This window comes from Squalius cephalus (assembly GCF_949319135.1).
Source record: "Squalius cephalus genome assembly, chromosome: 11".
In the NCBI taxonomy this organism is placed as follows: domain Eukaryota; kingdom Metazoa; phylum Chordata; class Actinopteri; order Cypriniformes; family Leuciscidae; genus Squalius; species Squalius cephalus.
The window spans coordinates 1,076,071-1,091,070 of record NC_137132.1 but is presented as its reverse complement, the minus strand read 5'-3'; the positions used below and the strand labels follow the sequence as shown (position 1 = coordinate 1,091,070).

Here is a 15,000-nt window from a genome sequence, read left to right as displayed (position 1 = left end):
AATTTGCTGGGTTCTTTTTTAATAACACAAATTACATTTATTTTTTATTTATTTCATTTTATATATGCAGTTGTATTGCAAAATAAATTGTAAATTGTAAAAAAATTCAAATGGAGTAAATTAGTATTAACAAGATACAATGTATTAAAAAGATAAACATTTTACGTATATTTATTTAGCTTACAGTTTTATCCAAATTGAAAATCACAAGCATGTTCTCATAAGAAAAAATTAAATGAAATAAAATAAGTTTTTTAATATGCATTTGTATTGCAAAATAAGTATAACAAATGTTAAATATCTAAATTTTTGTAAATGAGTATTAACAACATAAAAATGTATTAAGATAAAATTATATATTTGAATAACATAACATACATGTACTTGTTTATATTTATTTAGCTTTTTATGTGCATTTATTTGTATTGCCAACGCAGTACAAAATAAGAATAATTTCAAAATAAAGTAAATTAGTATATTAACAAGAAAGAAAAATGTATTAATAAGATAAAAGAGAGATTTTGTGTATTTATTTGGGTTACACTTTCATCCAAATCCACTTAACACGGAATAAAATGAAATAAAATAACATGACATACATTCATTTATATTTATTCAGTTAATTAATATTAATAATCTGAATACATTTTCTGCAATGTAATATAGTTGATTATTGTAATGTTTGCCTGTTTTTGTTTGCCTAGCTACAGATGTGTGTCACAGGTGCAGCTCATCCAATCAGAATTTAGAGTCAGAACAATCTGTTTTATAATTAGAAATGAACTCAAATCAGCAGGTCAGAAATAAACAACTCTTTCTTTGTGTCTTTTTTTCCCAGAGACGCTGTTAGAGAGATGTGATTGAGCGTCTCCCTGACCGCTGATGGTTGCCAAGCAACAACCACACGCAACAATTGCTGTATATTTTTTTGTGTGATTATTAATAAGTGAGTTGTTGAGGAGGAGATCTCTAAAGAAAACACAATTTAGACACTTAACTGCTCAAATAACACACATTTATTATACTGAATAATTCATGTTAGAGATTGAACACAAACACAAGCTGTGGATTTCTGCTGTTCCCACAGTAGATGTGGATTCACTCTAAACATGTTTCTTGTTCTTTTTTATGAGCTGGATTGATTTTCTGTGGCAATCACTTATATTGTAGCCAGTATATTGATCTGATCTGCTGTCTCCTCATCACCATGAATGGTTTGACCCACTTGTACTGAACCACTGCGGTCTGTGATGGGGGGTCATTGAGGTTTCATTAGTGCGGAAAGTTTTGGAGACACTGGGATTTTTCCAATCAAGAGGAAATTAGAAAATTTTGGCTCCTCTCGTAGCATGAATTTCATCCTTAGAGCCTTTTGTGTGCAGTGTTTCAGTTTGGCTCTGAGAGAGAAGTGTTTTTTTGTTTTTTTTACGTGTATGCAGTTTAATGCTTGTGCCTTTGGAACACACACACACACACACACTCACACGTTTGTTTTTCTATACTTGTGAGGACATTCCATAGGCGTAATGGTTTTTATACTGTACAAACTGTATATTCTATCCCCCTACACTAACCCTACCCCTAAACCTACCCATCACACTCACACACACACACACACACACACATTAACCCGACCCAGAAAACTATGCATTTTTACATTTTTAATAAAACACTGTTTAGTATGTTTTTAAAGCTGTTTTAAATACGAGGACTCATAAATCACATTCACGTTGTAAAAGCAGTGTAATACCATGTCATTATACAAATAAATACAAATACTGTCCTCATAAATCACATAAACAAACACACACACACACACTCACTCACATCATCATTGGCCAGTGCAGTGTGTTCCCAGTTGCTTGATGTGATATGGAATTTATGCAGAATGGCCTTGATATTGTCCTTGTATCGTTTCTTTTGCCCTCCAGTGGCTTGGCGACCTTCCTTCAGCTGGGAGTACAGGATCTGTTTGGGGAGACGTGTGTTGGGCATGCGGATGACATGGCCTGTCCGTCAATGTTGGTACTGCATTATTGTAGTGGTTATGCTGGTCATGTTGGCTTCCCCCAAGGCACTGATGTTGGTGCGTTCGTCCTCCCAGCTGATCCTCAGAATCTTTTGTAAGGACCTTTGATGGTTCCAAACACTGTTGTCGTTCAAATGAACGGCCAGAACACATTTTCTGTTTTCAGTTAAAACGGTGTTGTGTTAGCGACCCCTAAGTTAATAACTAATGATCTTTGCAATGGATCAAAACTAACTTTAGCTGGACAATAACTTTATTCTAGAGCTGCTTTAAAGCCAAAACAATCTCTGTTACTGTAATTTCCTATTATCACTGTAAAGCTGCTTTGAAACAATCTATATTGTTGAAAGAAGCGCTATATAAATTAAGGTGACTTGACTTGACTTGAATGAGGTGAATGACCAATCAGGTGGAGTATGGCACTAATGAAGATGGCAAACAGAGTGGGTGTGACAATGCATCCCTGTTTCCATCCGCAGTTTCCACCGTGAAAGGCTCAGACTCAGACCCGCCGTTGCTGAGCACTGTGACTGACATGCCATCATGTAGAAGTCTTCTGATATACTTGTCATGAATGTCGTATCTTAATAGTATGCTCCACAGAGCCTGGCGGTCTACCATATCAAAAGCCTTTATCAGGTTTATAAAGGCCATGTACATAGGCTGCCTTTGTTCACAGCATTTTTACTGTAGTTGGTGTGCTGTGAATATCATGTCTGCTGTACCTCTGAAATGGTGGAAGCCACACTGTGATTCTGGGAGAGCTCCCTCAGACAGTGGTAGAACTCGGATTGCAAGGACACAAGCAAGGACTTTTCCTGTTGTGGACAGGAGAGAGATAATTTCTGCATTCAGCCTTGTCCCCCTTCTTGAATATGGTCACTATTAGAGTGTCCCAGAACTCTGAGGGAAGTTCCTCTTTTTCCAAGACCTTGAGGAGTAGGGCATGAATGTAATACTGGAGCTCTGATCCACCTTCCTTTAAGATCTCAGCAGGGATCCCATCTGGACCAGCGGCCTTGTTGTTCTTAAGGCTCCTGATGGCGTCTTGAACGTCTGTCATAGTTGGAGGTTACCCCATGTCTTCTCTGATGGGACTTTGGGGGATGTGTTTGGTTCTTGGAAGTGCTACTTCCATCGGGGGTTAATGGACTCATTGTCCTTCAGCAGCTCCTGTCCGTTCTTTTATTGTGCAGGGTGTTTAGGCCGTGGTAGCTTGGACCATAGATGGCCTTAGTAGCACTGAAAAGCCTCTGGTGTCACCGGAGTTTGCCAGCCTCTAGATTTCCACAGCCTTTTCAGTCCACCAAGAGTTCTTTAACTCCCTCACATATCTCTGGATATCCGCTTTGTCTATGGAGTGAGCCATCATTTCGGCCTTGCAGGTTACAACATTTTGCCAGGCATGAAAGCCTTTCCTTTTCTTGGAGATGAGTTGTTCAAACTCTTTGTCATTCTCATTAAACCAGTCCTGGTGTTTTCTGGACTTGTTCCTAAGAATGTTTTTGCAGGTAGCAAGGATGGTAGACTTGAGGAGACTCCAGTGCCCTCTGATGACATCACAGTATTCTTGTTGGAGGCTTTCCCTAAGAGAGGCCTGAAGTCACTCTTGGATGGCAGTTTCATCCAATCTGTCAAGGTTCAATTTTGGTCAGATCTGGGTTTTTTTTAGCTCTCCTCTCCCTTTTGAGTTTGATTGACATCATGGAGCGGATACGGCTGTCCAGCTGTCCAGCGGGCATCTGCATCGACCATGGCTCTTGTGATGTTCACCTCACAACAGTCCCTGGCTCATATAATGACATAGTCAATGAGATGCCACTGTTTGGAGCAGGGGTGTCTCCAATATGCCTTAAATTAGTTTTTCTGGTGAATGAGGTCATACTGAGCACACTTGCTGAGAAGCATAACTCCATTAAAGTTGATGTTCCCTATGCCATCCTTTCCTATAGTGCCCTTCAAGGTGTTGATCCCTGCCATTGAAGTTTCCTGGGAGAATAATCTTATTCCCTGGGGATTCTCGACAGTGTCTCGTCTAAGCAGGCGTAGAAGGTCTCTTAAGGTCTCTCTAAAGTAGGGGCATAGGTGCTCACAACTGTTGCTATCTGGTTGTTGGCAAGCACTAGACGGATGGTTATGAGATGCTCACTAATCCCCAGAGGAAGTTGATATAGGTGGCTGATAATGGAAAATCCAACACCACAGATCCTGGGCTCATCGGCAGCTTTTCCTTTCCAGGGGAAAGTATAGCCACCCTTCTCCTCTTTCAGATTCGTCTGCTAGTCGGGTTTCTGAAAGGATGGCTTGGTCAATCCGGTATCTTCTCAGTTCTCTAGAGATGATTGCAGTTCTCTTCTCCGGTCTAACACTGGTTGCACTACAAAGTTCATAGTTATGTGTTTCTGACAGCGAATGGTGATCCCTCTGGATGCGATAATCCAGTCAGGAGGTTTAAGGCGGACTATTTTTAGGGCACCTTTTCTAGCCCCTTCCCCACGTGAGGTGAGCTAGACTTGAGTCTAGCACTCATCGCCTAATATGCCAGTTTATGACTAGGAGCTTCCAGATCTCACAATTCTCCCCCCCGTCGCCACTTTCTGGTCACCATAGGACTTAAACCGGGATGTTAGGGTGGATACCCAAAAGGACGCCGGTGCCCTTTTCCGCCTTCCCAGTTGTTGTAATGCTCCCCGAAGGCCAGCCATCTTCCTGTGCCAGTTCTACCATTGAGGTCTCGGTTGGATCGCTCTTTGGGTGTTGCTCTTGGGATCACAGGACCACACAAGCCTCTCCACCACGACAAGGTGGCAATCCCCGGAGAGGTCACACACACACACACACACACACACACACACACACACACACACACACACACACACACACACACACACACACACACACACACACACACACACACACACACACACACGTTTACTTAGCTATCTAAATGGGGGACTTTCCATAGACGGAATGGTTTTTGTATATTCTGTCTCCTTACACTAACCCATCACAGAAAACCTTTAATTTACTCTATTTTTATACCAGATTTACAAATGAGGACTTCCCTAAAGGTAGGTTTTGGGAGATTTTGTCAGGTTTTGGTCACTTCTGGGTACATATTTGTCCCCAAAATATAGTTAAGTAGGTACACACAAACACACACACACACACTTGACATGTGTGATGTTGTGCTGGTTGAACTTAACTGATTCTGAAGGCTTCTGTGTGAAGATCCCATATTATTGTTTCAGTAGATCAGCGTATCCGCATTGTTCCAAACAGAGTCTCACTGTCGGTGTTTCCCGGGAATATCTTACGGGGTGAAGAGGTCAAACGCAGAGAGATGTGTGTGTGTGTCTATTTCCGGGTTACGATGTCTCCATGGAGATGATTGACAGGGTCAGTGTGGCCACTCTCACATCCCATAATTTCCATGCCACCTGCCTCTCTCACTCTCATGTGTGTCTTTCCTGAGTCGCTCTCATCCGTCAACCTAGTGAACGTCCTCAGGAAACACAGGGTGTGTGTGTGTGTGTGTGTGTGTGCGCACAGATGAACCATTTCCCTTCTAGTCCCCAGGTCACCGTTAGGGTTTCCTCTCTCACAAACACACCGCAGGACCATCACAACTCTTGACTCCGGTCAAGTGTGTGTGTGTGTGTGTGTGTTGGACATCTATAATGTCGCAGTAAGTTTTGCTTTTTCACATTTCATCTTTCTGTCTTTCTCTTGTTAACAAATAACATGAACTTTTGGTTGATCTAGGCTAAACTGCATATAGGACACCGGGGCTAGTTGTCATGTGGGGGAGTTAATCCATTTTGAGTTAGATGTGTACTTGTTTTCTCTAGTAGTGTTTTGTATGTGGGATTCAAACATCTAGTTCTGTTGTAAAATGGTTGAACATTTTTGTGAATTATGTTCTTAAAGCTAAACCTATATTATCACTTATTTTAGTTATACTTTAGTTAGACATTTTACTAACTATGAGTAACTACGTCAACTTTTTACATTTAGTTGCAAAGTTACTTATACTTACTAGACTGTCCAAAGTGGAGCGTCAAAATAAACTGTAAACCTACTTTTAATTAATTTTTTTATTTTTTTCTGGGGAAAGTTGTCAACGTGTTTTATATCTTGTAATTTTGTAGAATTGATATAAAGTAATACTTTCATAATTCTTCTTTAATTTAATTTGTCATGATTCATCATTTTTACCATTTCTATTTTGCTGAAACGTCAACTGTATAATACAGTGAGTGGAACTTTGCATTTTATCATTTCCATTTTATTTATATAACAGTAGTTTATTTTTTTTATTTTTTTTTGTCAAGACTTTAAGGTTGTGATTATGTAGAAATTTTCAAAAATAAACCCACTTATATTACTATAATTCATTATAGTAAACAGTGTGACAACTAGCCCCAGTCTGCCCTCCATGTACAGTATAAGGAAGGGAACTGTGTGTTTTAGGTCTTATAACTGCAACAAATGTTCACCTGCGATGTCACAAATGCTTTTTTTAAAAGTACAAATATTCAGGACATTGATGACATGATTTGACACACACTGTCACATACACTGACACATATCTACATGTGTGCGAATATGTGGTTTTAATGGACATGTTTTGAAGCGTGTTGTGACATTTAGCCCCATTTAGATATTTAGGTTTGTGTGCGTGTTGGGTTCAGTTGTTTGAAAGACTTGGTAGGTTGTTCCCTTATACATTTTCTTGTATTTGCTCTCTTCTTATAATCATAAACCTAACTTTGATCATTAACATTAATGTTGTTTGTTGTCATTGTAGAATGTTTGAATCAAGTTACAGTAATTGGAATTTAAAATTATACCAATTAAAAATGTTACCATCAATTTTAAATTCTGGAAAAAAATGAAGAAAGGTCAAGCCACATTTATTTCTATATTGCTTTATACAGTAGAGATAGTTTCAAAGCAGCTTCACAGAAGAAACTCACTGCAAATAATGATGTTCTTCCTCAGTGTTTCTGTCTCGTTTTCCAGCACAAATATCTCAACATTCTTAAATCAAGATGAATTTACTGGCTGAAGATATTAAGTCTTGTTTACTGAAAAATATATATACATTTAAGTGAGTTTGTGCTTAAAACAAGAACAAATATCTGAACATTTTGAACATTTGGTCAGTACTCACTGCAGTGTGATAGAGCGTGCGTGTGTGTGTGTGTGTGTGTGTGTGTGTGTGTGTGTGTGTGTGTGTGTGTTTGTGTGTGATGTTGAGGCCACCCAGCCTGTAAAATCCCCTTTTTATCTTGCCTGCTCTTTCTTTGTTTCTTGGTTGTTTTAATTTGCTCAGAGTGTGTGAACTTGTCTTTATTTGCTCACTTGCATGTTTGTGCGTGCATGTGTGTGTCAGTGTGTGTGTTCCCGAGGGTAATGCACTGTTGTAATTACTGGTTACTGTTCCTTTTCTCTGAACACAGTTTTGATTAAACTCAGTGTTAAATGAAATTGCTCTGGCATTCTGATCAGGTAACGACATGAATAAGCATGCGTGTGTGTGTGTGTGTGTGTGTGTGTGTGTGTGTGTGTGTTATTCTCTTGAGTGCTGTAAACCTGTAAAGACGGATCTTTGTGGAACATTGATCTATGTATATGTCTCCTGATTTGATGGGCCACTCAAGAGGTTCTTGCACACGCGCACATTTTCACCCAATACCTCGGTGACATGCTGTGAAAAATGATGGTAACTCTTTACTTGAAGCCTTTATATAGAATGCATTGTAAAGATATTCATAATGTACATTATAATGCATTAAATAATTGTAACCAAAGTTAAAATGCATTATAATATATGGTATTATACAATAGTTATATAATAATTATAACTGTTGTTTTTCTACTTCAATATTTCAAATTTAATTTTATGTGATACTTGCTGTTGTAATTGTTTGTGAAATTTACATGCAATTTCCAAGTGAAAATTGATTTTTCGGTGCACTTATTTGCCGTCATAAATTGTGTGTGTGTGAGGGTTTTACGGATCTGAGGGTTTCGATCATAATGAGATTAAAGCCTGCAGGGAAACATTGATCTCTAATATACTAGGACTGTGTTTTGGCTTCGATCTGTCAGTCAAAGAGAAGCCGTTTTTCATAATATTAAATGAAAATTCTGTCATTTATTCACTTTCATGTTTATTTTTGCAATCCTTTCTTGCCACAATGACACATGACAACATGACCATTACTATCATCACACTGTATATAGTCATGCAATGTTTTTGTGTAAGTCAAGTCAGCTTTATTTCTACAGCGCTTTATACAATACATCTTGTTCATAGTAATAATCAGGAAAATAATGATCAATGATGCAAACTTGTTAGTAAAAAACATATTAGTAAACATTCACTAAGATTATAAATGCTGTATAAGTATTGTTCATCGTTCATGGAACTAATATAGTTAACTAATGTTAACAAATGAAACCTTATTATAAAGTGTTATTGTTATTTAATAATAATCTCTTGGCAAATTATTTTAAGTATAAAACAAGAAAAAATACTACTCTACAAAAAAAAAAAAAAAAAAAAAGATTTCTTTCTTGGTTTTTAGTACAAATATTCGATAAACATTCTTAAATAAAGATATCAAAATTAAGTGACTTTACACTTAAAACCAGAAAGAAATTCAACTCAGATCATTTCTTTCTTGTTTTGATTGTTCTTGTCTTAAATTCACTTAATTAAAAAAAAATCAATAAACAAGACTTAATATCTTCAGTTATTTTGCTTCTCCAGTAATTTTTTTTAGATATTTGTCCTAGAAAACACATTTTTTTGTAGTGCATTTATTACAAATAGTATTTCTTGCAAAGCGTTTAATAACACATTGAAACTGTCTGATGGAATGAATGTTGGAGCTGCAGTTAAAGTCTCCTCAGAGATCAATAGTCATCGTGTGCTGAAATGAGCTGTCGCTGAAACACATGATGTGTTGATGTACACATGGGTCTGGCCTGAGGGTTAACATGAGAACGATTGCATGATCATGTTCATAAGCAATTTCCTTTCGTCACATGAAGGTTGACGAAAAAACAAGTTTTGTTCCTTGTCATTGTGACTTTTTGATGGGAACATTTGATCAGTACTCACTGTGTGTGTGTGCGTGCGTGTGTGTGTGTGTGTGTGTGTGTGATCATTTTCTCAGATTCATTGCAGATAAAAGACAGAAATACAAATACTAATATCTCATTCATTTCTGGCAACCCTGACTTTTTCTCTTGCACTTGTGAGAACATTATTATTGTTGGTCTATTTCCTCTTTCAACATTCTTCTATTCTATGATGTTCCACTGTTAAATCAACTCAAACTGTTTAATGTACAAACTTAATATTGTAAATAATGTATTGCTTAGATGACATAAATAATCAGTATATTCCTAGTAGTATTCATATTCCTAATAAGTATTTATGTTTTAATATCCAGTAAAAATATACCATATTTATTTACCATAAAAGCAAAAACAAATTTACAAAACTGCTTTAAAAAGATAAGAATATATCTGTAACACACACACACACACACACACACACACACACACACACACACACACGCACACACATATGTTGTTTGTACATATTGTACATATTGAATTGTTATAATTTTTGCAAGTAAATGTTATTTACTTTAGGTTATAAGACATGAACTTTTTGTAGTGCCATGCTTTTTTGCAGAATTGTGATGTTGATTAATCTTATTTATTTACTAAATGGATAATTGTAAATTGTAAAAAAAAAAAAAAAAAATTTAATAAATTAATTTGTCGTTTCTCTTTAATTAATGGAAAAAACCCCCGACCTTCTCAGTCACAACATGAGGCTCTACGACGCCAAATGTTCTTCTGAAACCTGAAACTGAAATCATCAGAAGCTGATGATTGATGAAACATTTAATAATTTAGCAGATGATTGTATCCTAAGCGACCTACAAATGATGAGAGCAATAGAGGCAATTAAACTAACAATAGGGCAACAATATGCAAGTGCTGTGATGAGTCCCAATTATTCCAGCACAGTACATGTGTCAAGTTTGTTTTAATAAATAGATATAGCATAGCAAGTGTTAGTATTCCTGGATCAAGTGTTGCTGAAAAAGTTGTCTTCATCAGTTTCTTGAATATGGCTAAAGTCTCAGCAGCTCTGGTTGAGTTACGTAGATCATTCCTCCAGCAGGGAACAGTCCAGGTGAAGGTCTGTGAAAGGGATTTTGTGCCTCTTTGAGATGATGCACCACAAGAAGATGTTCACTTGCAGAACACAAGCTTCTGGAGACACATCGGTCTGAAGTAGTGAGTTTAGGTAAAGGGAGCAGAGCCAGTGGTTGTTCCGTAGGAAAGCATCAGTGTCTTGAATTTGATGCGAGCGGCTGTTGGCAATTAGTGCAAGTTTATGAGGAGAGGAGTGACGTGAGTCTCTTTGGCTTGATAAACACACTCTTGCTGCAGCATCTGGATCAGTTGCAGAGGTTTGACTGATACTGGAAGGAGAGAGCATTACTATAGTCCAGTCTGGATAGAACAAGAGCTTGGACCAGGAGTTGTGTAGCTCTGATAGGAAGGACCTGATCCTCCTGATGTTGTATAAGGCAAATCTGCAGGACCGGGCAGTTCTTGCAATGTGGTCTGTGAGGTTCAACTGATCATCAACCACAACTCCAAGGATCCTGGCTGACCTTGATGGAGTTATGGTTGACAAACCCAGCTGAATATAAATGTGGTGTAGTGTTGGGTTGGCCGAGACCACGAGCAGTTCTATCTTCACAGGGTTTAGTTGAAGGTGATGGTCCTTCATCCAGTAAGAAATGTCTCAGGCAGGCTGAGATGCGAACAAGTACCGTCAGATAATCTAGTTGGAATGAGAGATAGAGTTGTGTGTCATAGCAGTGATGGGATAAACCATGTTTCTGAATGACAGATCCTAGTGATGACGTGTAGATGGAGAAGAGAAGCGGTCCCAGCACTGAGCCCTGAGGCACTCCAGTAGCTAGATGATAACAGTGATGGGATAAACCATGTTTCTGAATGACAAATCCAAGTGATGACATGTAGATGGAGAAGAGAAGTGGTCCCAGCACTGAGCCCTGAGGCACTCCAGTAGCTAGATGATAACAGTGATGGGAAAAACCATGTTTCTGAATGACAGATCCAAGTGATGACATGTAGATGGAGAAGAGAAGTGGTCCCAGCACTGAGCCCTGAGGCACTCCAGTAGCTAGATGATAACAGTGATGGGAAAAACCATGTTTCTTATCAACAGATCCTACTGATGACATGTAGATGGAGAAGAGAAGCGGCCCCAACACTGAGCCCTGAGGCACTCCAGTAGCTAGATGATTACAGTGATGGGAAAAACCATGTTTCTGAATGACAAATCCAAGTGATGACATGTAGATGGAGAAGAGAAGTGGTCCCAGCACTGAGCCCTGAGGCACTCCAGTAGCTAGATGATAACAGTGATGGGAAAAACCATGTTTCTGAATGACAGATCCAAGTGATGACATGTAGATGGAGAAGAGAAGCGGTCCCAGCACTGAGCCCTGAGGCACTCCAGTAGCTAGATGATTACAGTGATGGGAAAAACCATGTTTCTGAATGGCAGATCCTACTGATGACATGTAGCTGGAGAAGAGAAGTGGTCCCAGCACTGAGCCCTGAGGCACTCCAGTAGCTAGATGATAACAGTGATGGGAAAAACCATGTTTCTGAATGACAGATCCAAGTGATGACATGTAGATGGAGAAGAGAAGCGGTCCCAGCACTGAGCCCTGAGGCACTCCAGTAGCTAGATGATTACAGTGATGGGAAAAACCATGTTTCTGAATGGCAGATCCTACTGATGACATGTAGCTGGAGAAGAGAAGTGGTCCCAGCACTGAGCCCTGAGGCACTCCAGTAGCTAGATGATAACAGTGATGGGAAAAACCATGTTTCTGAATGACAGATCCAAGTGATGACATGTAGATGGAGAAGAGAAGCGGTCCCAGCACTGAGCCCTGAGGCACTCCAGTAGCTAGATGATAGCAGTGATGGGGGAAACCATGTTTCTTATCACAGATCCTATTGATGACATGCAGATGGAGAAGAGAAGTGGTCCCAACACTGAGCCCTGAGGCACTCCAGTAGCTAGATGATAGCAGTGATGGGGGAAACCATGTTTCTTATCACAGATCCTATTGATGACATGCAGATGTAGAAGAGAAGCGGTCCCAGCACTGAGCCCTGAGGCACTCCAGTAGCTAGATGATAACAGTGATGGGAAAAACCATGTTTCTGAATGACAGATGCTACTGATGACATGTAGATGGAGAAGAGAAGCGGTCCCAGCACTGAGCCCTGAGGCACTCCAGTAGCTAGATGATAACAGTGATGGGATAAACCATGTTTCTTATCAACAGATCCTATTGATGACATGTAGATGGAGAAGAGAAGCGGTCCCAGCACTGAGCCCTGAGGCACTCCAGTAGCTAGATGTTGGGTCTTAGACACCTCACCCCTCCACGACTACGAGAGGAGTACCATCCTCAGAGAAGGATGAGAGTAAAGGCTGGAATACACTACACGACTTTTGCTCAGATTTTTGACCCAATTTGTGATCTGGGTGAATCGGCAGTAGTTGCCGAATGTCTGTGCCAGTCTGCATAATTTTGTGAGTTCGGAGTTGACAGAATTCACAGAAAATCACCTAGTGTTTGATGGGCACAGACTCAGATTTTTTAGCCAGTCGGAGGACATCAAAGCATGTTTGATGTTTTGAGCCGATTTTAGAACACATATAGTGTATGATGCATTGCTAATAAATACTGTACATAATACAGTCATTATATGCTGACCAGACAATGAAAATCAAGGGTGCAAAGTCACAAAGATCGAGGAAATAAATGGAGACGACTTACGAGATTGGGTAAAGACAAAAAAGAAGGAAAAACATACCATCCAGATCACGGATCACGAGCTTGGCGCTTGATAAGTGATCGTGTTGAGATATTAGGATATACTAGATGGAGCCGCGAGCTCGCGGATGCCATGCATGAAATTAATGTGTCAGAAAACCCAGAATCTGCTGTTTGTTTAGTAATTGTTTGCAGCAGTTTCAGTATTCACACAGTGGGGTTAACGCAGCTAACTTTGCTCCCAGGTCGAAAAATACGGAAATCCTTATAAATACGGAAAATACACTTAAGAATGCGTCACTTGTTTCTGTTCAGTGTATTGTAGTGTAACGTTGTGTAGTGTATGATGCTCAGCTTTTCTCTCTAACCATTTACAAAGTCAGCAAGTATATGAAGCCTGCTGTTTAAAAAATCTGTTCAGATTTTAAAAGTCGTGTAGTGTCTTAATACATCCAAATCCTCCAAAAAAATTGTTAAGCTGAGCTGGGGGACGATAAACAACTACAAAATGGATTCTAATAGGCCCGGTGATGGTAATTGCATGAGCAATTTAAATGAGTTATTGTCACACAGAGATGGCAAAGGATTAAGTTTCCATTCATTGGAGATGAGTAGACCAGTACCTCCTCCACTTCCGGTCATGTGAGGGGTGTGTGAGAAAGTCATTCAGAACCACGAGGTTGAGACCTGAATGACTAGCAATAGATGTAATGAAATCAGCTTTGTTTACAGCAGACTGGCTATTCCAGAGACCAAGAGGAAAAATGAAAGTAATGTACTAGAGGACATAGGGATTGCGCCGCCTCCAACGTGTGACGTGATTTACGAGTGTTGGTAATAGTAGAGATTTGGAAGCACATAGTAAAGCAAGGTCACAACAGATAAGAGCAAGCTTTATAAAAGAGGAAGGAAAGAAAAATGCAATGCATAAGTGCCTCGTCTGTGTCGGTGGACTCACGCAGACTCGCTGGTCTTTACACTCTTCGCTCTTCACACAATCATTTCTTTCATTCTGCCTATCATTCTGTCATTCTGTCTATCGTTCTAAAATATTTATTCATTGTTTTGTATATTTTCTAGTGCAAATTGCCCCAAAATAAGTACAGTCCTTGAAAAAAATAAATAGGTAACACTTTATTTTACAGTGTCCTTGTTACATATGTTACATGTACTTACCATAGTAATAACAGTAAATTATGCATAATTACATGTAACTAACCCTCAACCTAATCCTACTCTAACCCTATAGTAAGTACATGTAGTTAATTAATATTACTCAGTACTTAAATATATAATTACACTGTAACAATGACATTTTAAAATAAAGTGTAACCAAACAATATTAAATGTAAAATATATTGTTTTTAATTTTCAGAAATAACTGTGCTACAACAAAGTGTGAAATTTCAAAGGCACGTTTTTCTCTGGTTAATTCTTCAAAGTAATGTGCCAAATTACATAGAAATGTTGTTGTTAAATATTTACACAAATAATATATATGTGTAATCGGCTGAGAGAAACACAGAGGGTTTTAGGACCCTGATGAGCAACACAATCAGAAGCGTCCCCAGTCAAAAGAGAGAGAGAGAGAGAGAGAGGACAGAAGAGTGGTTGTGTGTGTGCTGTCAGTGTGTTCCCTGCTGAGGGCTCGAGCGCACACCTCTGTGAGACCCGACACGAGAGTGTGTGTGTGTGTGTGTGTGTGTGTGCACGTGAGTGTGTGTGTGTGCCGGTTTGTGCGGAGCTGTGACACAGGAGGGAATGACATGAACGCTCATGAGAGGAAGCGAGGAAGAGACCTGTAAGAACACACTGCCAGCATGTGGACATGTTTACACACACACACTCACTCATACACGCTCACACAGAAGTAGTGAAGCTCCAGAAGTGTGTGTGTGAGATAGAGTTGGATAGAGTTGGACAGATGGTCGCTCGAGTCTCGTTCTGATGCTTCTCGTTTGTCTTTCAGACGTGGACAGCAAGTGTTCCTGAGAGCGGACGACACTCCTGTCTTACACTCCCTACAGGTAACAACACCTG

The 15,000-nt window shown here is 39.2% G+C and overlaps 1 protein-coding gene across 6 annotated transcripts in view; it reads left to right on the top strand.

Moving 5' to 3' along the window:
* pde2a (phosphodiesterase 2A) overlaps positions 1 to 15,000 on the top strand; it is a 158,934-nt gene that overhangs the window by 38,621 nt on the left and 105,313 nt on the right. For 2 of the 6 annotated variants that reach the window (XR_013822778.1, XM_079886509.1), the window contains exon 2: positions 14,930 to 14,987. Coding sequence is in view for 4 of the 6 variants with exons in the window: in XM_079886509.1 (XP_079742635.1) it covers positions 14,930 to 14,987 (58 nt within the window). In the remaining 2 variants the exon portion in view is untranslated. Of the gene's footprint in view, positions 1 to 5,674; positions 5,718 to 7,676; positions 7,758 to 14,543; positions 14,762 to 14,929; positions 14,988 to 15,000 lie in introns of those variants that run through there. The other 4 variants (XM_079886508.1, XM_079886506.1, XR_013822779.1 and 1 more) reach the window with 4 other exon arrangements.